This window comes from Esox lucius, chromosome 11 (assembly GCF_011004845.1).
Source record: "Esox lucius isolate fEsoLuc1 chromosome 11, fEsoLuc1.pri, whole genome shotgun sequence".
NCBI classification, from domain to species: Eukaryota; Metazoa; Chordata; class Actinopteri; order Esociformes; family Esocidae; genus Esox; species Esox lucius.
Window position 1 is genome coordinate 28,656,392 of NC_047579.1, and position 27,218 is coordinate 28,683,609.

General features: G+C 42.7%; 1 protein-coding gene and 1 long non-coding RNA gene across 2 annotated transcripts in view; one reads left to right on the forward strand and one right to left on the reverse strand.

Annotated features, from left to right (window-relative positions):
* Window positions 1-17,802, reverse strand: part of ngfra (nerve growth factor receptor a (TNFR superfamily, member 16)) — a 41,759-nt gene extending 23,957 nt beyond the window's left edge. Inside the window, exons 1-3 of the mRNA XM_010874191.3 lie at window positions 17,425-17,802; window positions 14,488-14,644; window positions 2,594-2,956 (exon numbers count right to left, since the gene is read on the reverse strand). Coding sequence (XP_010872493.1) covers window positions 2,594-2,956; window positions 14,488-14,644; window positions 17,425-17,460 — 556 coding nt within the window. The 5' untranslated portion in view covers window positions 17,461-17,802. The remainder of the gene's footprint in view (window positions 1-2,593; window positions 2,957-14,487; window positions 14,645-17,424) is intronic.
* Window positions 17,803-22,625: 4,823 nt separating this feature from the next.
* Window positions 22,626-27,218, forward strand: LOC109616316. Its single transcript, XR_002197425.1, has 3 exons — window positions 22,626-22,708; window positions 26,718-26,827; window positions 26,978-27,218. It is a non-coding gene; the product is annotated as an uncharacterized LOC109616316 (long non-coding RNA).

Genomic DNA, 27,218 nt, shown 5'->3' on the forward strand with positions numbered 1-27,218 from the left:
ATATGAATATCTCAGTTTACATACAGTTGGAACCTTCAAGTCAAACTGTACCAAATGTAATCTAGCGGAGGATTCAAAGTAATTCCATATGAAACCGGGAAAAACATAGATTTTGGGGATTCACAAAAAATGTAATCCTTTGAAGGAAGGATTATTGACAAATGTGTGTCCTTACTCAGGTCTCTTTTATGACTCCATGACGTTTAATATGAAGGTGCTACAAAGAAAAACCTGGTTGTCTTACAGTTTTATTCCTTGCTGTAATGAGTATAATTTTCTTTAATTACTTTAAATTACTTTTGACCACTGAAAAACATATACAGTCAACTGAAATGTGCAACCCCTGGAATGTTTTTTTTTTTTTACATATTTGAACATAACTTCAATCTTCACTTCAACAGTGGCAGATAAAGGTCCCCTCATTTTATAAATAATCATGAAAGATTACGCGTTGCCAACATTTATTAATAAAAAATCTACAGAAATGCATTATCTTAGGGCAGACAAAACAAGCACACCCATAGGTTTAAAAGCTGACGTTGCCCCATTTGGTTGAAATAACTTAACGTATTTTTTGTTACATTAACTGGGAGGATGTTTCCCCAATACTTTTTCACCATACTTTTCTCCGATGCATGGCCCACATCAAGTCCCCCCACAGCATTTTAAAATGATTGTGATTTGGCCATTCCATAACACTTCATTCATTTTTTAGCCATTTTGTTGTAGCTCTGGATGTGTGTATGGATTTTTGACAGATGGCCTCACATTCTCCTCATTATTCTCTGGTACAATACGTATTCATGGTTGAATCAATGATGGCAATTTGGCCAGGTCCTGAAGAAGTAAAGCAGCCCCAAACCATAATGCCACCGCCTCCAAGCCTTATTGATAGTATGAGGTTCTTTTGTTTAAAGGTTCTTTTGTTTAGTATGAGGTTCTTTTGTTCCCACACATGTAGTTAGGGATTGTGGCCAAACAACTGCACGTTTGACTCATCTGTCCAAAGTACACTGTTACAGTAGTTTTGACTTGGATAGCATGTGAAGTCTGGCAAATGTCAGTCTATTTCTGACAGTTTACTCATGCACTTCGACACTGATTGTGGCAAGAAAGGCCTATAAATCTTTTGATGTTACTCAGGGGTTCCTAGCGATTTCTAAGATCAGCTTTTGGTCAGCTCCTGGTCTGAATTTGGAGGGCCAACCAATTCTACTTAGATTGGCATTGTTCTAGAATTTCCTCAATTTGTAGATGACCCATTGGTCAGTGGAATGATGTGCTTCAAATTCCTTGGAAATGGCTTTGTAACCCCTCTCAGACTCAGGCGTCATTTCTTCTGAGGGCCTGGGATAGTCCTTTGATCTAGGCATGACGTGCTACCACAAACCCATATGGGATAAAACCAGACCATGTTTCAAATATTTACAGAAGGCTGGACTCTCCCAAGTTATTGGTTCTTAAGTTATCACACATTTCATACAGATATTTAAATATTATAGTAACCTCTCCATAGTCCTCCGTATATCACCAACAGAGGGCAATCATCTTTAATATATTTTCACTTTCACTCGGTTAAGTTACAAAATGGGTAAACAAATTGCTGACATCCAAATACCAAAATTGCTTTTGGATACAAATGTTAAATATACTTTGTGTCAAGAATCCTTCCTGCTAAGTATCCTGCTATAGGTTTGATTTTGTAGAAATCCCCCAAATCATAGTATTCGAATGGTTTGTTATCACCCTGTTGATCCTTTCCTTCCTACTGAATAACTTCCCAAACAGTCACGTCTGATCCCATAGCCCCTGTACAGCCACACTTTCTTCCTAACCCAAACTTAGCCCCTAGAGCCACCCTACCTTCCTATCCTATCCTGTAGAACCACACTTTCTCCCTAACCATAACCTATCCTGTAGAACCACACTTTCTCCCTAACCATAACCTAGCCTGTAGAACCACACTTCCTCCCTAACCTAACCTGTAGAACCCCCACTTCCCCCCTAACCCTGACCTGTAAAACCAAACTTCCTCCGTTAGCGCAAACCTAGCCTAGAACCAAACTACTGAATGAACTCTATATAGTTTAGCCATACCAGGGGTGGACCTCCATAAAGGCTGGGCTTATTATCCCTTGACATGGCTAATTTCATGCCATTTCCACCCTGCTGGATTTACAGCTTCCTGGGTATGTTCTCAAGGGCTGCAGCCTGCATCTTGCTGCTCAGAGCAGTGGAGGCCAAATGTTCACGCCTGCAGAGTGAACATTTCCCCCCTGGTTAGTGCGTGTGGCCATAACACAGAGCCTCTCTGTTGACAATCCACCACCCCTTGACCTGCGGGATTGTTTGTCCTGCTGTTCGACAATTTGACCTGCAAGGGTGCCCCGACCCCAACCTCTGGAACCGACACATGCGGAAGTCACCCCTGCCGACCCGCTGACTTCACACGGGAAAGAAAACATTGCGACCGCAACACACTCTCCTTTTATCCGCCAATCGAATAAAACGCGGAGGGCAAATGTTACCATAAGTTCCCAGACATCGCCACCGGCTACAAGGTGTGTGTGGCCGGGAACGTCGGGTGTCTTACTGTGGCAGACGGAGTCGCTGAAGGGCGTGCAGGCGCTCAGCTCCACCTCAACGCCGTCGTCGCAGATGGTGCAGGGCAGGCACGGGTCCAGGGAGCTGTCCCGGTCGGAGTAGGTGTCATCCACGCACTCCTCGCACACCGTGTCGCGGTCGTGGTCGCAGTGCGACAGCACGCCCTTGCCGGCGGGGCACAGCGTGCAGGGCTCGCAGGTGCCCGATATCTCGCCGAGGTAGAAGTTGTAGTTGCACACGCAGATGGCATCGTTGGAGTCGGTGCAGGGCGTCTTCATGCGCATCAGGCCCGTGCACATGGTGCAGGCACGGCAGGTCTCCGTGTGGCTGTAGCTCTCCGAGTAGGTCTCACCTGGAGGACAAAGAGAAGGGCGTGGAGACAGATGAGGCCTTGAGCGGAATGCAGGGAGATGGGGGAGAGAAATATGTGGAGGATATAAGGAGGATGATGAAGATGGAGACAGACTAGAGGTCTGAGATTGAGTAAATCACATTGATTGGGTGCTTTTGTCCAGGTGCTCTTGTTGAGGAAGTCATCTGAAGACGTCCGGGCTCATTACTATATTGATCTCTGTGTGGACTGTACTGAGATATCTAAATCATACACAATGTGACCAGCTGTAATGATATACCGCTTTGCTCTAACTGAACAGACAATGAAATGGCCTCTATTCAAAGTTAATCAAGCTGGGTTTGGCACAAAGGATCACTGATAATTTGACTCTTGTTCACTCTTCATCATTTAAGAGGATTTTTCGAGTGCAGGATGATGAAGCCTGAGATAAACATTGTTAAACCGATTGGGGTATAAGCAATGATTACTGTTTGTTAAGCCAGTTGTAGGCCTCTTCAGTTCTCTGATCCAGTTATATAATTCCTATTATTTAGTTCCATCAGTAGACTTTAGGGAATTTGTGTAACCTGCCAAAGTTGAGCCACAAAGTTGTTGACCCCAAGCTGGGTTTTTTCATGTTGAGTGGTCTTAGTACAGTACAAAGTCATCCATTAATACTGCATGTTCATATAGAATTATTTTCAGATATAATTGGAACACTGCTGTATTATTTATAGAGTATGTTATTTTAGTGGCGGTAGGAGATGAGAGGGAGAGGAGAGGGAGGAGAGACTGGGCTGACTGACTGGTTGGGGACAGGGAGGAGAGGCTGGGCTGACTGGTTGGGGAGAGGGAGGAGAGACTGGGCTGAATGACTGGTTGGGGACAGGGAGGAGAGGCTGGGCTGACTGACTGGTTGGGGACAGGGAGGAGAGGCTAGGCTGACTGACTGGTTGGGGACAGGGAGGAGAGGCTGGGCTGACTGACTGGTTGGGGACAGGGAGGGGAGGCTGAGCTGACTGATTGGTTGGGGACAGGGAGGAGAGGCTGGGCTGACTGACTGGTTGGGGACAGGGAGGAGAGACTGGGCTGACTGGTTGGGGACAGGGAGGAGAGGCTAGGCTGACATACTGGTTGGGGAGACGGAGGAGAGGCTGGGCTGACTGACTGGTTGGGGACAGGGAGGGGAGGCTGAGCTGACTGATTGGTTGGGGACAGGGAGGAGAGGCTGGGCTGACTGACTGGTTGGGGACAGGGAGGAGAGACTGGGCTGACTGGTTGGGGACAGGGAGGAGAGGCTAGGCTGACATACTGGTTGGGGAGACGGAGGAGAGACTGGGCTGACTGAATGGCAGACTGGAATTTCTACTGGATATTGCATGTTCCCTAACTGCCTTTTCTATGTAATGCTCTAAAGGAGAGGCAGAGGAGATCGCCTGAGTTCCAGTTTCTTAAGCTTTAAGTCCAGTTCCTGTATTCCATGTCATGTGCAAGAGGATTTTATCCTAATTGGATTACCCAGACAGTTCTCCTTCAATCACAGCAATTATGCAAATATTAGAATTCAATACTTTTTCACACTACACAGAACACATGGGTATCCAGTTGTTATGCAACAGTTTTTTTTTAAAGAAACAAGGCAAAAGTTGCTAACTCTTTCTTGAATTGTCAAACTAGAATACATACTCTAATTCACACACGTAAGCTTTCATTTTGAACCTCAAATTAAAAAAAATGACCAAGCTTGCGTAGTTTTTTGTAAAAACATGTTTATAATTCTATTTTCAAGGCTCCACATTTGGATTAGAAAAATATAAATGTTATTGCCAACAACCAATAAGCAATTTAGCAGTAAATCCAGTTGCATACTGAGCGGTGAGACTGCCAAAAAGCCAATCTCTTTGGCAAGACAGTAAGTGGGCAAGGAGAGAGGAGGCTCCTTGTTAAGTCGCTTCAGTATAATGGTTTGTGGTTTTGTCATGCTTTTACAACGGCCAGAGATACACGTTTTCTGAGTCTGCATCAGTGTGGGAATACCTGTTGGGGGGTGGTGTGAACGTGTTCGTCCCTGTGCAAGAGTGCGTGTCTGCATCAGGATGAGCAGTTAGAAGCGCAGGGTGGCAGTTGTTGTGCTGAGCAGGAGAACGTGAGTGTATTGATGGTGTGAAAAGCCCTGCAGCGACATCCCAGAGCTTGGCTTTGCTCTGGCATGTAAATACTAGCTAGAACAGGCTGTGCCTAAAAGCTTGAAACACCATGTAAACAACGGCACTGCTCACTACCTGACAACAACAGTATCATCAGAGATACATTAGCCGCAGTCGAAACGGAAAGGGAAGTGACGGCTTGGAAACATTAGCCGAAGTTAAACATCAGAACAGGACTCCATAAAACTGTCTCACACTGTGAGAATCAGCCGTTATTCCCACCAAGTTTCCAACGACAACGATTTGAGGTAAAGCAGGTGAACACTGAAGATGGGACGTAATTGGACAGGAGGGAAAATGGCCGGAAATAGTCAATTTGAATAAGGGTAATTATCAAGAAGCAGTGAACATGCAGAAAGGCAATGGAAAAGACACAAGGTTGAGGTCTCTACTGACAGAAAGTCAGACCCAGTGTTATCGGTCCCTCAGCATTTGAGTGGCAATGAGTCTCTCATTGGACGTAGAGCAACTAGAGCAGGCTCTGACATTCACTGAGTGAGTGGGGCTTGGCTCTGACATTCACTGAGTGAGTTGGGCTAGGCTCTGACATTCACTGAGTGAGTGGGGTTTGTGTTCCCGGCTGATAAACATCTGACCTTAGGATAAACCACGATTCGAAGCAGTAGGACTCCCGGACTTTTCCCATCAGACTCGACGGTGCAACCTTTCCTCCTCCTTTCCCTCCCGCATCCCCATGCCTATACATAACGCATTCCACCAATGCAGTCGTTGCAGCCATAGTATATGAACATTGTCTAAACGAGACCTTACGCAGTGAATCCTACGCAACAACGCAGGGACAGGACACAAGAGACAGACGAGAGTGAAAGACAGAGACCCATGAGGGAGAAAAGAAGCCCCAACACCCAACGCCACAGGTACCGTGCTGGACCCAAAGTTTAGAAATGTGTTTCCTCCCAACCTGTCCACCAGATATTTAGCACTATAATCGTGTCAGCAGCCAGTGACTGATAGCCAATGAATGCGCCAGTTCAGCCATGAGTTGCCCCTCTTTAGACCCCATTAGATAAGCATCATTAATAATGCAGATCTGGACATCCTTAAGCTTCTCCTGTGTCCATCATCTCCTCCATCATCAGCACTATCCAGGATGCTCCTGGGGTGCTGTGGGCCTGTTTTACCCATTCACGTGCTGTTCCACTATCCTATAGGAGGGTTTTACTTCAGAGCCAACACGACTGTTATTTCTTTTGGGCTCACACACGGATGCTTGTCCCAACTGTAGCCATTTTCACATAAGAACTATAATAGAATCTACTATAATAGTAGATTCTAATTAATGAAAATTTTTGCTGGTTTGCCAAGTTTGATCCCTTTTTCCTTAAGGCACTTCACTGATTCCAGTGTCTCTGCTGGCCTGCGTAAGGAACTTTATGAAACGCGCGTGACAAACTGTATTTGTACTTTCAGATCTCGAAACATTTCTTAAACAGCATGTGTGTATGTATATGGTCAAGCTTTAGTGGTTTACTTGACTTGACCCTAAGTTTTGCAACATCTGTTTAGCGCATTATCAACTTTATCACACTGTAATTTAGGATATTAAATAGGGAAATTAAAATCTGGTTATAATTATGTGTTACCCTTGATTAGCTTGCCTAATTCTATCCCTGGGGGTTGGTGGAGCAACGTCGTGGTTTCTGATGTCGGAGCCACAGAGGACTGAAACTGTAATCTCCCCTCACAATCAGACCGGCCCTATTTACACACTTCATTGACTATGAAATCTATGGTGCTTTTCTTGTTCTCTCTCAGTCTCTCACTCAGTCACTCACTCCAGCCCACACTCACTATCTCGAAAAATCCCCAGTCGAATACCTAAGCAATTCTGCTGACTTTCTAAACCCTTCATAGACAGACAGGACTCTGCCTTTTCTCCATCCCTCCCCAGTCTGCTGGAGCCCTCTTTTTCCATCAAGAGGAAGCTGGGGATGTGCTGTGTCCCATGACAGGTACAGAGAGAGAGGAAATGGAAGGGACAGATTAATATTTCAGCGATGCTGACATTGGCCGGCGTCTAGACCTTGGAGGATTGGAAAGGGCAATGGGGGACGGGCAGGACGAACGGGACAGGAAGAATAGAGTTGAGTCAAAAAGGTGAATACCGATGCATCAATATTTAATGAAACAAGACGTGTTTTTTCACCTGTTAAAGAATTAATAAAGGGTCCTTTATGAAATGCTGCTTGTATCTATGTACTCAGAGGCTCTCAAAAGTATTCAACATGAAATCAAAATGCATTTCATTAGGAGTTTTGCCACTGCTTAACACAAAAATGTCTGTGATGTAAAAGTCACAAATTGTTCTAAATGAATGACGTATATGAAACCGAAAATAATTGATTGGATACATATTCAGCCCTTTTGCTATGACACACACGAAGGAGCCGTGGTGGAACCAATGTTCTTTAGAAGCGATCTAATTAGTTGAATGGTGTGTGAAATGAAGGTGTTTTACATGATTTTGGGTAAAATACACATCTCTGGAAGGTTCCACAGCTGGTTAGTATAATTCCTAACAAAATCAATATCAATAAGATGAAGGAACATTCAAACAAATATGGAATAAGGATAATCAAAAGTACCTGTCAGGGGTAGGATGTAAGAACACTGAATATTCCCTAGTCCATATTATTAAATAGACAAAATAAGTGAATCTGCCTAGAACAAAAAACTCAGTATTTGAGCAAGAAGATCACTGGTCAGGGAGGCCACCAAGAGGCCAATGGCATCTCAACAGGAGCAGAAATGCCAGGAGTCAAGATGCCTGGTCCTCAATCAAATTTAAATTTGATGTTCACCAAAGGTCCCCATCTATCTTGATGGAGCATGAGCAATTTGAAAAGAAGGGCGAAAGAATGTGCAAAACTATTTGTGTTCAGATGGGCAAAGCTGGAAGAGACTAATCTAAATAGAGTGATGGCTGTAATTGCTGCCAAAGGATTTAATGTTTTAACACAATCAAATATGGAAAAGAGGGGAGGGGTGAATACTTTTGAGAGCCACTTATAGCACTGTTTATAGCATTTATAGCACTGTTTATAGGTCACTGTTTATAGGTCATTGTCAATGACAATGAAATTAGTGTTTAGATTAGAACTATTTTGTGCACCACTACATGGACACCATTTCTCAATCATGGCTGAAAATAACGGTTTTGTACAGGAGCACACCAAGTACAGGAAATAAAGCCTTGGCCTCTTATATTACCAGTTTGTTTAAAATGCAGTCATGTAACACTGTGCTTGAAGAATGAGTCCGAAAGAGCGCACTCTTTGGTACCCAATGCTCACATCATTATTGTCCCTGGTTACAGACGTTTAGTCACAAAGGCTGGTGAGGAACGAGAGTAAGGCGAGAGCGGGGGCGAAGGGGAGGTGGTGGTTAGTGGATGGTGGTGATGGTGATGGGGGGATGGGCTGCCGACGAAACAGTCTGTCAAACAGGCAAAGGCCAACAGTGTCAGACATATAATTGGAATGCTGAGCAGTGCTTTATAATTTGCCATTAACCAATCTTTATCACAGTAAAAGTGACAGCGTTCATACATTCATTTATAAAAACCAACTCATGAAGAAGGACTGAACCCTGATAAATCATGTCGTTTTAACTGTAATATAGATCAGTTAACAAAAGAAACACGGTCCATATTATGTCTCTGCGTCTTTAGCTGAGAAGCCAAGCGGACACAATTTCCGGCTGTAATCCATCAATGTGTTATTTGCTGATAAATATTAATTGGTCCCCATTCTTCACCACCTCCTCCAACATTTTGTAATTCACTACCTTGTCCTTTCTTTTGGGTCTCTATATATACTGCCTTCTTCACTGTACAACAATCTAGCATGATGTCATCGGCGGGAAAGGCAAACCTTTAAGTATCTTTAGCCCGTCAAAACAACTTAAACATATTTCTAAGATCACACTAAACATTGTGCACCACAAACAAGGCAATATACGCAGTTTGGCAGTTTAACTAGAATGTGTTAACATATTCTGTTATATTGAGTAAAATGCGGTCTGTAAGCTAAAGATAATAATCTACAGAAATGTATTCTCATGAACTAAAACTGATTGAGCACAAATGGTTAATATGCTGAACGATCCTGCATGAATGTTAAAACTTAAAAAATGTGCATTCACAATTCAATGTGATGGAATTTGTATATAATAGTAATGTTAATCTATGCTTTTCCTTTCAATCCTGTACATGTAACCTGGAATACTGTATAATAATCGTTATATCATGCTGCAGATCTTAATTAAGCTTAGTTCTTACTTTATGACATTCACCAGAACAGGCTGTTCTCTACAAGTAGAAAATAAACACAAGAGTCAACACATGAGTAGAGAGTCAACACACGTCAACACATGAGTAGAGAGTCAACACACGTCAACACATGAGTAGAGAGTCAACACAAGTAAAAAGTCAACACACGTCAACACATGAGTAGAGAGTCAACACAAGTAAAAAGTCAACACACGTCAACACATGGGTGCATTGTTAACACATGGTCAGTCCGTAATCTGCACGTCAGAAATCCCTTCCTCTGGCAGAAAAGTTTAAGAGTAAAACCTTGAAACATGATTTAAACACATTGTTGCCCAGTAGCTTACAGACAACCCAGCCCTTAAGAAAAATATTGTAGTATGGTAAGGTCTAAATGTGTTTGCAGTATTCAATTATGCAGAATTACAGGGTGGTTCAATCTCTGAAAGCTGATATATATATTTTACATACATTGTGCGTAGACTGTACAAATAGTATATTGTATTAGGGCTGTGAAAGTTAATCATTGTGTGCATTTAAAAATGCCTAACGCCATAAATTACTTTCTCACTAACGTGAACAATTCAATTGAAAAACAAACTGAAATCTTTCATGGAAAAAAAAACAATATCACAATAACCTGGTTGCAAAAGTGTGCACACCCTTAAACAAATACTTTTTTGAAGCACCTTTTGATTTTATTACAGCACTCAGTCTTTTTATGTAGAACTCTATTAGCATGGTACATATTGACATGGCAATATTTGCACACTCTTCTATGCAAAAGAGCTCCAAATCTATCAGAGTGTGAGGACATCTCCTGTGCAAAGCCCTCTTCAGATCACCCCACAGATTGAATTCAGGTCTGGGCTCTGGCTGGGCCATTTAAAAACGTTATTCTTCTTCTGGTGAAGCCATGCTTTTGTGGATTTGGATGTGTGCTTTGGGTCATTGTCGTGCTAAAAGGTGAACTTCATCTTCAGCTTTCTAATGGACACCTGAAGGTTTTGTGCCAAAATTGGCTGTTATTTGGAACTATTCATAATTCCCTCCACCCTGACTGCTGCCACCACCATGCTTCACTGTGGGTATGGTGTTCTTCGGGTGATGTACACTGTTGGTTTTGCGCCAAACATACCTTTTGGAATTATAGCCAAAAAGTTCAACATTGGATCATCAGACCATAACACATTTTCCCACGTTTGTTTTTGCAACCTACAGCCAAATGCTTGAATGTTTTTCTTTGTATGAAAAGGCTTCCGTCTTGCCAGCCTACCCCGTATTCCATTCATATGAAGAATACCGGGAGATTGTTGTCACATGTAGCACACAGCCAGTACTTGCCAGAAATTCTTGCAGTTCCTTTAATATTGCTGTAGGCCTCTTGGAAGCCTCCCTGACCAGTTTTCTTCTCGATTTTCATAAATATTGGAGGGACGTCCAGCTCTTGGTAATGTCTCTGTTGTGCCATATTTTTCTCCACTTGATGATGACGGTCTTCACTGTGTTCCATGATATATATAATGCTTTGGAAATTATTTTGTACCCTTCTCCTGACTGATATCTTTGAACAATGAGATCCTTCAGATGTTTTGGAAGCTCTCTGCGGACCATGACTTTTGCTCTGAGATGTAACTAAGAAAATGTCAGGAAAATCCTACTAGAACAACTGAACTTTATTTGTGATTAATCAGAGTCACTTTAAATGATGGCATCTGTGTAATTACTTAAATTTAACATGAGTTTGAATGTGATTGGTTAATTCTGAACACAGCCACATCCCCAGTTATAAGGTGTGCACACTTATGCAACCAGGTTATTGTAAGGTTTTTATTTTTCATTTTTCCACCTCGAAGATGTCAGTTTGTTTTTCACATTATAGGTCACATTAAAAGTGGAAAAAGTTCTGACATGATTTATCTTTGTCACATTCTTTTACATCACACGAACCTGGCATTTTAACAGGGGTGTGTAGACATTTTATATCAAAATTTTTATATAATGAATGTAGCTGTCACAGTGACACTTTGATCACACCTACAGCATCAATGCGCTTGGTGACACTGAAGTGTAATTCATTTCTAGTGGAATCCCACGCTTGCCTTACAGTGTTACCTAGGCAGAGGAAGTTGTAAAATGTCCTGTGTGGTGCAGGCATTGGATTTATCCATCACATTCATCCATTTGTATGCAGAAACGGCTTGTATGGTAAAAATGGGTGAAATATGAAATTCTGTTACACACATACCCAGGTGATGCCCGCATAAACTTTTGTGAATTGATGCTGCTTTGAGTAAAGCAGTGAGAGGCATCTAGCTGCTGAATAGATAATAGATAATGAGCTGCTGAATAGATTATTGATAAACCAAGCTTAACAACTAGCCCTGTTGCCCCCTGGTTGCCCGAAGCTGAAGCTAACATTGTTATAGCCTCTCTACTTGTGTGTTGCTTGAACAGACTGGGTTCAAACTATAATTAGAATTAGCATGATCACATGACATCTTGCTAGTAATTTAAATTAAACAGACTGTCATATTTTTGGTGGGAGGGATATCATTATTAATGCATCCAACAAGTTGTTTATTTATTTTCAGCAGAAGTCCAAGTTAGGTTGGGACTGAAGTATAGGGCTGCTTTTTGTGCAGTGAATGGAGACAGTACCAGATTATTGTTTTCACTATGGTCAAATAACAGAAAGGTGTTGAATTGTAATTTTACATGGAAATGCTCCTCACGTGATTTTAAATTTCAAGCAAGCAAGCAAGTTTATTTATTTAGCACAACTCATACATCGAAGCAATTCAATGTGCTTTACAAAGAAAAATATATGAAAGTACAGTAACATAAAAACAAATACTCAAATGAAAACATGCAAACAAGTGCTCAGTCATAGGCACGTGAGGCCATTAAACTAATAAACCCTACTAGATATAAAAGCATGGATGAGCTTCTCTTGGTCTTTTTGGGACACTAAGCCTTTGATTCTGACTATATTTTTTAGATGAGGGAATGCTGTTTTGATGACCGCTTTGAGTCTATCAGAACACCAAGATTACACACTTGATCCCTGGTATTAAGGGCCCGAGAATCCAGCAGTTATTTTATTTTTGTTGCCAAACACAATAATCTAAGTTTTATCTTGGTTTAATTGTAGAGAATTTTGGTTCATCCAGGTATTTATGTGCTCTATACAGTGACACAGGGAGTCTATTGAGCTGTTGTCATATGGTTCGAGAGACATATATATTTGAGTATAATGGTTCAATAGAAAAATAAGTGACTACTAATCACATGGATTATGAAAATGTTACTAACACTACTGAACATTTATAGGTTCCTGGTAATTATTTGGACCAGAAGCAAATACATATTGTTAGTGATCTGTATAAAGCAGACCTGCCAATAACTTGTCAATCTGACATTCCAGTAATCCACCTGTGCTATAATAATAAACAGGTTTTAATGTAACCATAACAGTGGGAAGTAGGGGTGCTGGAGGTGCTGGAACCCCCCTGTTATAGTCGCAACACCCCCTGATGAGATGGTGAAAGTGACATTTAGCTGTGCTACAGCACCCCTGCTATATTCACAAAAACCCCTGATGAGATGGGGAAAGTTACATTTAGCTGTGCTACAGCTCCCCCTGTTATAGTCTCAACACCCCCTGATGAGATGGTGAAAGTGACAATTAGCTGTGCTACAACTCCCCCTGTTGCAGTCTCAGCACCCCCTGATGAGATGGTGAAAGGGACATTTAGCTGTGCTACAACTCCCCCTGTTATAGTCTCAACACCCCCTGATGAGATGGTGAAAGTGACAATTAGCTGTGCTACAGCTCCCCCTGTTATAGTCTCAGCACCCCCAGATGAGATGGTGAAAGGGACATTTAGCTGTGCTACAGCTCCCCCTGTTATAGTCTCAGCACCCCCTGATGAGATGGTGAAAGGGACATTTAGCTGTGCTACAGCTCCACGTTATAGTCTCAACACCCCCTGATGAGATGGTGAAAGTGACATTTAGCTGTGCTGCAACTCCCCCGGTATAGTCTCAACACCCCCTGATGAGATGGTGAAAGTGACATTTAGCTGTGCTGCAACTCCCCCGGTATAGTCTCAACACCCCCTGATGAGATGGTGAAAGTGACATTTAGCTGTGCCGCAGCTCCCCCTTTAGTGGCCTCAGCACCCCCCATCGAGTCACGTTGCCAGCCTCCCCGATCAAAGGATCTTCCTGCTGCTATGAATATGCTTCCCAAAACTGTCCAAGTGGTAGCCTAGATGTCAAGATTTTTGGCCATAAACAAATGGTCTCTGGTCCTAATCCCGGAGCTGACAAGGTGAGAAACACTGTCCTTCCGTCACTAAGTAATACATTTAACCATAATTGCTCCCAGGTTGTGGTAAATAAGAATCTGTTCTTATAACAATATGTGATATTCCAATGAGTATGGGAACACAACACCAGAGAGTAAAAGGAAAAGTGAGGGAGAATGAAAGAATGCCTGGAACATGGTTTGCTGCATGAAGTTATGAGGTAGTACAGGTTGGGGTAACGTTGGCACCTCTCCTGTCCCCCCTCTGACTCAATGCTAATGGTTCACAGTCTGAGTTGGAAATGAACACATTTGGCCCCACTTACAGCCATCAAACACAGGAATGTCTGCCTGTGTTTTAAAGAACACTGTTAAAAAGCAGTCACAGCTGGCTTATTGTAGTAATGACTAAATTTGACAATTTTATTTATGTTCAGGCTTAGGTTCAGTCTTGGGCAGATGGTTCCAGAAGGTGGGATATTAATGTGTGTGTGTGTGTTTGAGAGTATGTGCGTGACAGTGTATGTGTGTGTGTGTGTGTGTGTGCACCTGAGCATACGTTTATGTGTGTGTGTGTGTGCACCTGTGCATATGTTTGTGTGTGTGTGTGTCTGTATGACCGAGTGTGTGTGTGTGTGTGCACCTGAGCATATCTTTATGTGTGTGTGTATGAGTGAGTGTGTGCGTGTGTTTGTGTGTGTGCACCTGAGCATATGTTTGTGTGTGTGTGTGTACTCACTATCCAGGCACTGAGAGCAGACGGTCTGTGCGGCGCCACACTTGGTCTCCACCCCTTCTCCAGGCGGACACTCCTGACAGCACTCTCCACTCTTGGTGAACTCACCTGACTTGCAGGGCACTGCCTGCTCCGTCTTCGATGCGCCCAATACCCCCACCTGGCACCGACGGAGGAACACACAGCAGTGTTAGAGGGTCTCCCGCTCAGACAAGGTGAAGACTTCAGGTGTGTATTACACACAGAGTATGTTCCTTCTAACTTCTCATCTTAATCTGAAATCAGTTATTTTCTCTACACCCAAATCAGACACCAATGGCGCAAACTCCTTACCTCATATACAGAGGCTTTACCAGCACATGAAGGTAAGCCTCATGATGCATCCCCATGATTCAAGTAACACCCACGGTATAACACATATTACACAACCTCATGTCACCCAGGGGTACATTCTCTTCCCCGCTTCCATACATTGCCTGTAGACACGCACGCACACACACGCACACACACACATTACTTATCCCTACCATTCCTGTTCCGCCAGATCCACAGATCCATCAAATCCAGCCGCTCCCTATAAGCTCGTCAGTTTAAGTGTCTGAAGAGCGTTTACAACCCCTCCAAACAACGTTTGTCGTCAGCTAAAAAGTACTTCAATTAAGAAAACGTGACCTATATATTCCTGAATGAAACAGAAAGATAAAATCGATTTTTCGGGACTATGTTGTGGAGCATTTCCCGTGGACAATATTTTTAAACTAATTATTAATAATAATGTTTCAGCTCCCGTACAGAAAAAACACCTGCCGGCTGAATCGAGTTACCCTCCACCATATTTATTCCACTTACAGTCTAAATGTTTGTTGAGCTTGGAGCGAGCATGAGTCCAAGAGAGACTGTTCTGCACCTTAAAGTGTTTTAATACCTTATCTGTATCTTCACACCTTAGTGCTGGCCATTGAGAGACTCAGAGAGCCAACTTTGTTTTAGTTTTTGTTACTTTAATTGCTAAGTATGGGAAAGGACAGGTTACTCTCAACATTTGCAATACCATAATTCATATTGTGACCTGTCATTGTACATTTGTCATCACATAATCAAGCACATGACCACATATGCATACAAACACACATGCACTGGTTTATAACTCATGCACTGGTTTATAATACATTCAGTGTTTCCTGCCTCTATGCGTCTTTGATCTCCTCTCTCTTTCCCTCCCTCTTTTCTCTCTCCTTATCTCTCCTCTCTCTATCTCCCTCTCTCCTTTCTCCTCTCTCATGTTGCCCTATCTCCTCTCTCCATCTCTCACTCCATCTCCTTTCTGTAATTTTCTTTCTCTCTCTGTGATTAATGGCAAACAGCTTTACTGGCACAGGAAATAAAGCATGTTTTCCGAGGTACAACAAATTTGAATACAGAAACAATAATGTAAACCATATTTCACAATCATAATCATCAAAATCATTAGACTGAAACACTTTCAAGTTTATTGCTTCACATTTAATGAAGAAATACTGCCGATCTCACTTTCACTGAGACTCTTTCTCCCTCTACCTCCTCCCTCAGTCCCTGCTTTCATTCAAAAACAGATGCACTGAGAACAGCTGCCAGCACAGCTCTCTCTCTGTCTCCATCGACTCTAATGTAGTCTGTGGATTTCTCCCTCTCTCCTTCCACTCTCTGCTGTCTGTCTTCCCCCCTCACCCACTCCCAACCTACCTCCTTGCTCCCCCACAGTTACCCTCTCTCTGGTTTTTGCCCAAACCAGTCCCAAACCACACATCAAAAAACATATCATATCCTTCCTAATCTATTCAAACCTTGGTTCCAAACCTCAGTTTATATGGTCTGATTAAAATCAGCTGTTCGGTGAAATTGAACTTGAAATGCTGGCCGAGCCCCAGAGTATATCTGGATTTGGGTTTACCCCGTCAGAGAAATAAACTTGCAATTAACTTACTCTCACCTCAGATAATGACCCTGCTACCCTCAACGTGATCTGACTGACCGAGTCTTCCACTGAAAGGTGGACAACTTTCAGAACACATACCCGCCACACCACCAACACAGCCTTGACACGCCTGCTTTGAACTCCTTTCGTAGTTAATTAGATCATGTTTCAATCTAATTGTGTGAATGTGGTGAAGAACACCAGTGTTGAAAAGTACCTGTCAAAACAGATTGGCCTTGAGGCATGGTGACATGGTGATACAGTGGGGGAATAGCCCATGTTGGACCAGCAGGTCTCAACATATCAGGGGGATTTGCATATGACAGCTTCTTACAAAATAATAGTTCGTCGTCAGCCCCATTATCATCATGACTGTTCTTCATTATTACATTGATGATGTATTTGTCCTTTAAAGGTGTAGCTCAACACTGCTCTCCCATTATCTTCTTGTCACTGTTTTTCAACATCTTATTTTTTAGGTTTAGGAAATTGCAAACTTGCTTTATAACTTTATAAAATACATTTCATGTGATTTATCGTTCAGTCATTTAGTAGACAATTGTCAAAAGAGACTTACAGGATAAGTCCTAACAACCAATATTCACTTGCATATGATGTATCAGGATAAATACAATCTCAACTTCAACTGTCTTGAAAGTTCTGTAGACCATAAGCATGCGTAATTATAAGCATACAGTTTATGAAACCGCTTAGTGCCATTAAGTTGTACTATTAGCAGTTCTGAGCTAAGAGCAGGTAGAGGGATTTGTGATAACATCTAACCTCCAAGCTCTCCTCAGATTTGTCGTTACTAATTGGCCACCTCTAGTTAGAGAAATACGCGGGACAGTGCAGGAATCCCCTGGGACATCCAGTGTTATAAAGCACGTCAATTAAATTCTAACAAACAGGAACTTCATGCAAGCCAAATTGAAAGATATGTTTATGAAATCAGTTAAAATTAATGAATCCACTAGGCTACTCACCACTCCAAACAAGATCAACAAAGATAAGCTACCCATCTTGCGTCGGTTTCCTTTTGTGTCATAAACAAATGGCCTAAATTAAGTGGATACTGCAAAGTGGGGGGAAAAAGAACGAAATGCTCATTGTAAATCCACTGGCAATTATGTATCAATGAGTCCGCGGTGAATTTCCGTGCTCTTTGCTGCGTGTTGCTTTCAGGACCTTTTGAGAGTAAGATGCGTCGCTTTGGCAGGTCGCTGGTGCGTGCATGCCTCGTCCCTGTGCAGACCGACTGTACTGAGCGCTATACAGCAATGCACTGCAGAGTCGATAGTTATTCACCAGCTGAAGAGGGGCACGTCGTAACTACGTCCACGCTCTCCCGATTCACACTGTGACATCTGCAGCAGAGCTACACAGCCAAGCACCAAGGATAAATGTAATCACTTTTGTGACACTTCATCCAGTCTTTCGCTCGCTCCCCATTTCTCCCTTTCTGTCTGTCTGTCTCTATCTCAGTCGACTTGCATTACAAGTTATTTAAAACATCCTCTGAAATCTACACTGAAATGACTGTGTTGGGTGTTGGTGTTGTGCCTGTCTATGTTTGCCACATGCAGTTTTTTTATGGGGTCATAATTTCTAATGTATGGGGTCTGTAACACTCAGTCCACATTTTTATGAATGAGCTTGAGCATCAAGCACATTGAGATTCTGTATTACATAGTAGAAAGCACATTATCTTTCTATTATGTAGTAGCAAGCACATTAGCATTCTGTAGTAAATAGTAACAGGCGCATTATTATTATGTGAAACATGGTTGACTGGCTTATGGTACATTTAACCTTCAAGATTTACCAACCCCACCAACGTTTCTTCAAGCACGATATAGTGACGCACCACAAGAGGGAGACTGCTTAACTTGTTATTTGGTCATCCCGGAAATATGCCTACCGTGGATAAACTGGCTACAAAGTAGAACCCCGTTCACTCTGGGATGTGCTCTTTCAAGAGTTATTTTTTTTAATATCATTCACTTGTTTTTCAATCCATTGTGTAACATTATTTAATTTCTGGTAATTTCATACTAAGGCTAACAACCATTGACCTCCCACTTGCACTTATATTGCCATAAAATACTAAATGGAAACCAAATAAGAGTGTGGGTGAATTTTCTATTGAGCAATTATGCCCATAGACTGGTATATGTTCTGAACTGAACCTCTCCATCAAAGCAGATCACATGATCCATTATGTTGTTTTTTTTGGCATAGTCCTTGATGATACACTAACTTTGGGAGGGCCACTCAAAGACCACTAATGCACATCTGAGTACAGTAATTGTGTTTAATGCTCATTGAGGTATTTACCCTTTACACTTAAGCAAACCAGTGTTGATGGCTATTGATCTGGGACAAATTGGCCAGCAGATGCCACCAATCAGGTTGCAGCATACTGAATCTGCCACATCTCACCTATGCTATAAGCCTGTCGTCCCCCGACCCAATCTGACTGCACCCTTTCTGTACCATTTAGCTGAGGGGGTCTACCCCTCCCTGGGGGGCTGAAGCCCCTTCATTTTTGAGGGCTGATTAGGTTTCACTAGAGCTCTGAATGCTCTCACATATTGATCTCTGGTCACATCCTACATTCTCCTAGGAGACCAACCCACGCCCCACGCTCCACACCCTCATGACCCACATTTTGAGGACACCGCAGTCTCGCTTAATACAAAAAGAATGTATGAGAAATAATCAATAGAAAAGTATTCTGTAACTGACCCTTGCAGATGGAATCCTTCTCAGCTGGTTTCTGTTTGCATGCACATAGCCAAATGGCAGAGCTTAAAGGGGCTCTGTCTAACATAACTTGGCTATATGCTGTGCTATCATGCATTCGGTGGGTCTGTTGAGGGGATCGTTATGTCAACTGGCTAATAGATTAACCGCTTAATGTGTTGCTGATCATCCTGATGATCACATAGACATGCAGGTGTGTGGTTCTCATGGCTGAAATGAATCCATCCAATTGGCCACAAATAGCAAATAGCCACCGAGTGGGATCTCTTGAACTTGTGTTACTGATATGCGGCTGGTGTCCTGACAGTGCTGTCTATGGGACACCTACTATTCCCTCCCTACATATCGCCTTCCTGTCCTCATCCTTAGTCAGCTTACTGTAAACCACTGTCAATCCACTCTGCAAAATCGCTCATGAAATACGGTCAAAATAATTATTTTCTTTTGGTGGCTGATTTGCCTTGATTTGCCTCTTTAGGATAAGTAACATGATATGTTTCTGAAAACCCCTCTACCAGTGACTTTCATCTCATCCAGTCTAAAGAGCAGTTAGGTGAACATGTGCAGGTGATGCTCTGATAACCAACTGAAGGATAGATAGGGTGAGAACACATTGTGCTTTGCCCCCAAGACCTGGCAGGTAGGAGCTTAAGAGGTGAACCATCCCCAAGGAGGTGTGGGTCTTGTTTGCATCGCAGCTCGGAGTGGAGCGAGATGAGATCATGTCTGTATCTGGTGCCAAATAGGGAATAGACTGTCATCTGCAAATGGTTACAAGAAAGCACAGCATTTTAAAACAAGAAATAGGGTTTACCTTACATGAAAGAGGAGCGGCACAAACAGTTTGTAAGCAGGAAACAATGTTCAAATGCGGACCTAATGCAATACCACCACGGAGAGGCATGTGGTTTTTTTTATGGACCAGTCAGCTTTCTGTTGTCACATTTGTCACTGTTGTGTTTATCATTGCATTTAACTGACAAATGCATTCAGTTTTATGTGTTCAGATCAGATATCAAAGGTTCAATGAAGAGAGTGAAAAGGGATGCACAAGATGCTCCCGTCAGAGTTAAGTGTTTTAACAGGAACCATATTCAGGTTGCTGTGTTGCTTGGAAACCGGAAGATTCCGCTTCGTTCTGTGATGTGTTTTCATTGAGAACTTAAGGTTAGGAGTAAGGATTTAGATGACTATGAAGTGTTATTATGTGAAAGGCAGCTCTCTGAAAGAGTGCTCTGTAAACGTTGAACCTCAACCAAACTGTGATTCTAAATGCATAAGCCACAGTATGGGTTAAATAGCCCTCTCGTTGGCTGAGTGAATCTATCCATTGCATTTTGGGACCTGTGAGCAGGAAGTCCAAAATGACAGTAATTCTTGAATTGCAGTGGTAAGTGGTGTTGACTTTAGCGCCAGGTAAACACACATTACCATGACAAAATCATGTCAATTACTACTACATGGTCCAATTTGTTTCCAATTATCCCCACACTTTATGTCCAAGGGGGAAGCAAGAAGACACTTCAAATAACTGTTAGATCAGCAAAAAATTAAGTGACTGGTATATTCAGTCCCAGACAGCTGGTTTGGCATCAGGTAGGTAGATATCCATGGTTCCCAGTTCCTTCCAGAACATGAAAGCAGCAAAGGCCTAAAAGTATCTCTGTAACATACATTTTGAAATGCCATGCCTAAATGTATGTTTCATGCACAACTCACCCCAGTAGGTCACTTGATAAATAACTAATCTTTTTAACAAACCCACATTCTTTGGGCTGACATGGACAGTGTATGTCAAATCACAGCTCTGTATAACATCAAAGGGAAAACATGATACAATTTATGATACAGCGGTCCTCGTAATGCATTGTTTGGTAATATTTACAAATTGTAAACTCATACCTCATGTCTCGATGAATAGTCCTGCTCAGACATCTGGGAAGTCAGAGGGAGGTGGGTAGGGACTGACAGGAGGCCTGGATTATGACCCAGATTTGACCCAACCTACTCCTGGACTGTGCCTTCCCAAAGCCCCACTCTAATAATGAACACACTAGGACACGAGTTATGGTTCAATGAACTTTCTCCCTAAACGGAGGTTAGTGTGTTGTAAAGCATCCATTCCCAAACTCTCCCTCCACATGCTGCCTGGTAACACGGTCTCACGCGCAATTAGCAGAAAAAACATACAAAAAGTAATGTCAACTAATGTGCATTTTTTTAAGACCTGATATGTGCAAAAATGTACAAATTTACATGCCATGTTTTGTGCATTGTAGTAAATACAAGCTCTGGGTCTGTGTATACTGCTATATCAGACATGGTTTCTGCGTTCTGTTACCTGTTGGATGGTGATGTAGCATCAGTGTTAAAGCAAATACATTTTTCAGATAGTGTTTAGGACGATGGGAAACTCCACTGGAAATTATTGTTGGTTGGGATTTGGTGACAGTTTGATTAACAACTGTGTCATGTAACATGACACCCGTAAGGTGTTTGGGTAGACCATCTGCTGGAGACACTGTTTCCATCTCTGAATGCGTCTGTTTATTGTTGAATTTAGTGCAAATCCTCTGCAATGATCGCTAGGTGCAGATCAAGATTTTTAGAGTGTCTTACAGGAATTTCGATCTTTTTGATGAATCAATAAACGTAGGTTCCTTGAAACATTCTTTGTCCACAAAATATATAGACCTAGAAAATGGAGCATGAATTAGAATTGCTGATATAGTAGCTATGATGGGTTTCCTCAAGCTCTATAATGTAATACATTGAATAGGCAGGAGATTACTCAGATAAAGAGTTAAAGAATTAACTGACTTTTTTAGAATAAATCTATCCTCCCAAAAATAACATGAGCCTATTCAATCCTTAATATCCCAATATTTCCCAATTATCATATGAAAAAAATATATATTTGACTAGCTTTTTATATTAACTATGATTTTGTTTTTCCAGTCATTCAAATAGCCATTCAGAATAAAGTTCCCCACAATAAAAGTCCCATTAGCAAAAATATCCAAAGTTAGCTAATGACAATGGGGTCGATAAAATAAATGTATCATATTTATACATAATACCTCACTGTAAAACTAAACGTCGGTGTAGAATCCAGCTGAAATGTGTTGTGCACATTTAAGATTTCATGTAACAGTTGGAGCAGGTAAACACAAGGTTGAAGAAAACTGTCAAGAAGTTATCTGGACAAAAATAAACTTAGCTGTACATAGTCTAGCTGTATGTATGAATATCGAAAATGTAAGAGGAAAAGGGCAATGAATGATCAACTGGATAGGATGCCTGGGATTAGCGATTATCAACCGACAAACTTAGAAATAACATGTTGCTACCACATGCTTGCGACCAACTGACAACGTCATTAGTTACGTCGCAGCGACAACAAGAAAACTTTCCCTTTTCCGTAGCTGATAACGTTGCTGCTACCTAATTTCGGTGCCAGATAACGTCGTAACAACATTGTGACAACGGGAAATTGTTAGCTGGGTAAGAAATGATAGCAGCCGCATCAGCACAAACGAAAATGTTAAATGCACAAACCAGCACAAACTATTGAGCCTATTTCGATTGAATTTTGAGCATGTTGGGGGGCTGGTGACACCACACCCTATAATTAAATGTCTAATATTTAAAACACCGAAGCAGCCCAAACGAAACGTAAAGGCACAAACCAGCAGAAACAAAGCACTATCAAACAATACATTTATGGGAACATTTGGAGGATTTGGGGGGCTGAGTGACCTCGGAGTTATCTATAAAAAAAAAAAGTGTACCATCTATAAAATGACAACAGCACAACTGGACCAGAAGCGATTGAAGTTATTTTACCTGTGTAAAGATGGTCCCCCATCCAGCGCAAAACTACGGCAAAATAGGCTTAGTCGTTCGTGCTGGTTGGTGCCGTATCAAATGTTTATTTTTGTGACTGCTTTCTTACTGATAGTGACAGAGCTATAGTGGAAACAGAGTAAAGCCAGTGCACTATCCAGTGGGAATGTAGCTATGTACCTAAAACTGTAGCACCACAAACAAACCTTTCAGCGGCACAAACGGAGCGTAAATGATTGAGATTGTTTTGAGGAGCAGATTGTGGGGCTGGTGACACCTAAAATTAATCGCCTATAATAAAATTTCTAATATTAAAAACACAGATGAAGCACAATTAAAGAAAATTCACAAACGAAGCACAAACAAACGAGAGACCATTTTCGTTGATTTTGGAGGATGTTTGGGGGCTGAGTGACCTCAGAATGACCTATAAAATATTATTTAATATCTGTAAAATTATAGCAGCACAAACAAACATTTTAAGCAAACAAACTGAGCACAAACGATTGAGCCTATTTTACCGAATTTTGCGTCGGTTGGGTGGTCAACTTCACGCAGGTGAAAATGTCTCCTACCATAAAAAAAAATGTTTCTGAATAACAATGAGGTCGGCCTAAAACAGTACACAACCACAGTACGCAAAACCATTGCAAAGGCATATTATGGGTAATAAGTAACAGAATGCTATTTAATGAAGATGAAACAACAACTCTGAATAGCATTTCAAAGTAAAGATGTGTTTTTCACATAATGCTGCCTCGAGGTAACATAGGCATGGATGTAGCACAAAATTCTGGGCCTTGTACATAGGTGGTCTCTGAGGGCCCCTCCCCACTTTATTCAAGATTCAAACATTTTTGAGGGTCCCTCTACACATTAGGGCCCTATATACTTAGTACCCCTTTTCCCCCCAGTCCAACGCCCCTGAACATAGGAATGCTGCATTTTCGAGACGGCTTCTTCTCTAGGTACTTATAATTCAACAAGCCGACTCACGCGACTCTAGCTTTCTCAGTCCAGTCACAGCAAATGTATTCCAAAAGTAGGAAATGACGCCTGTTCAGTTGTTATTTCAACGTGGTTTTGACATATTGCGTCTTGTAGGCCGCTCAGAGACTAACCATTAATAGGGTCATCAGGGGCAGGGTGTGGAGAAAACGCCACGCAGTTATTCAAGCTGTGTGCAGCGTTTCACTGAGCATCACACAATTTAAATTCTCACACAGGATAACATTGTGTTACAGGTTACACTGCAGCACTGTCTCTGTGCATACGATTCTTGAAACTCCTTTGGAGAGAGCTTCACTAGGTCCTCCCAAATCTAACATGGAATAGAGTTTACAGATTGTGTGCTTTAGCCTAACAGAGCTCACATTCAAAACCAGGCTGCAAAACTTTGTTGACATAACTGCTAAACAGGCTTCATTTCCGGCCTTTTTTTTTAATGTTTTGTCATTGTGATTGAAATAAACAAGCGTGTCTTGGATCTTTGAATTCAGAGGGGCGGGAGAAAACAGACCTTTTCTGCTTCACCCTGAGGCTCCATTATGTCAAAAACATGTTGAAATCACTATCAGACAGGATGCATTGTGGTCTAGTTTTGGACTGTTCAGCTTGGTCGGTATGATCGAACTGAGTAAGCTTCACCATAAAACACATGATAGAGTGCTTGTCGTGATTCTCCAGTTCCATCTTTACAAATATACACAAAATATCTGTTGTTAAGGATGTGCATTTTCACACAATTAGGTTGCACAAAAATGCATAACATATGGGGTGTACATTTGTGTATTTTCATGTAAATGTGGTAATTAAAAAGCAAGAAAGACATGCAATATTACATTTTGTATATTTTCATGCACATATAACTTAAAACTGTGCTGTGGCTGGGGGTGCAAACATCAACCCTACACAAACAACCCTACACACACAACCCTACACACACCAACCCTACACACACCAATCCCACACACACAACCCTACACACACACAACCCTACACACACCAACCCTACACACACCAACCCTACACACATCAACCCCCACAAACACCAACCCTACACACACAACCCTACACACACCAACCCTACACACACCAATCCCACACACACCAACCCCCCACACACACCAACCCTACACACATCAACCCCCACACACACCAATCCCACACACACAACCCTACACACACCAACCCTACACACATCAATCCCACACACACCAACCCCCCACACACACACAACCCTACACACACAACCCTACACACTCAACCCTACAAACACTCAACCCTACCCACACAACCCTACACACACCAACCCCACACACACCAACCCTACACACACAACCCTACACACTCAACCCTACACACACAACCCTACACACTCAACCCTACACACACCAACCCTACAAACACTCAACCCTACACACTCAACCCTACACACACCAACTCTACAAACACACAACCCTACACAAACCAACCCCACACACACCAACCCTACATACACAACCCTACACACACCGACCCCACACACACCGACCCCACACACACCAACACTACACACACAACCCTACACACACAACCCTACACACACCAACCCTACATACACAACCCTACATACACAACTCTACACACACCAACCCCACACACACCAACCCCACACACACCAACCCCACACACACAACCCTACACACACACAACCCTAAACACTCAACCCTACACACACAACCCTACACACTCAACCCTACACACACAAGCCTACACACTCAACCCTACACACACCAACCCTGCAAACACACAACCCTACACACACAACCCTACACACTCAACCCTACACACACAACCCCACACACACAACCCTACACACACCAACCCTACACACTCAACCCTACACACTCAACCCTACACACACAACCCTACACACTCAACCATACATACACAACCCTACACACTCAACCCTACACACACCAACCCTGCAAACACACAACCCTACACACACAACCCTACACACACAACCCTACACACACAACCCTACACACACCAATCCTACAAACACTCAACCCTACACACACAACCCTACACACACCAACCCCACACACACCAACCCTACACACACAACCCTACACACACCAACCCCCCACACACCAACCCTACACAAACCAACCCCACACACACCAACCCTACACACACCAACCCTACACACCAACCCCACACACACAACCCTACACACACCAACCCTACACACACAACCCTACACACACAACCCTACACACACAACCCCACACACACCAACCCCACACACACAACCCTACACACACCAACCCTAAAAACACACAACCCTACACACACAACCCTACACACACAATCCTACACACCCACTTCAGCACACTCAATAACACAAACCAAAGCTCCGGGGCACTAACAGAAAGCAGGTTCCCTGCCATGTAAATTCCCTCGACCTTCATCTCACAGCCATTCTGCTTCTGTCACATCATTAGATAGAAGCACGAAGCCAAACACAGTCAGTGGTCAGGGTTGTGTCAAGGTGCACCAGGGCAGTGGAAGCCACGTTGTAAATCACTTGTTTCAGGAAGTGACCGGTTGGTAGTCTGAGACCACTAGTTAGACCTGGAGGACCCGACACAGGAGTGACAAATGCTCCCTGTATTTGCAGCCAAACTATACATCACAGCGTACACAACTGAGCAGTGAGAGAGTCCCCTGTTGGTTCTGCACATGAGGTCTGAGAAGTCAGCACTCAGGTCCAATTCGCCCCATCCCCATGTGAGAAGGATTTTATCACTAAGCATGCAGACCAGCTAATTAACACTTGCATCCGCTATCTATTTGTGGGAAGGCTGCCAGATTGTTTATGTGGTGTGTATTGACTCCACTGGAAAACCCCCCGGTTCCTGTCTTCCACTGATTATACAGGATGGCCAAGAGCACTCCCCTGATCCACCACCATGCAGTGTCCATGGCAACAGAGAAGTGAGGAGGGATTCTTCCCGGTCTCAGACCTGCTCTCCCATCAGACCTGCTCTCCCATCCTACCTCAGTCACTCTGGTTGAGTTACAAGCCCTAATCAGACAAATGGATGGTCTACTCTGTTTGAATATTGATGTTGGGAGCGGGGGACCTTGAAACCTCCCCTAGGGGCTTCTCCAGAGGGCA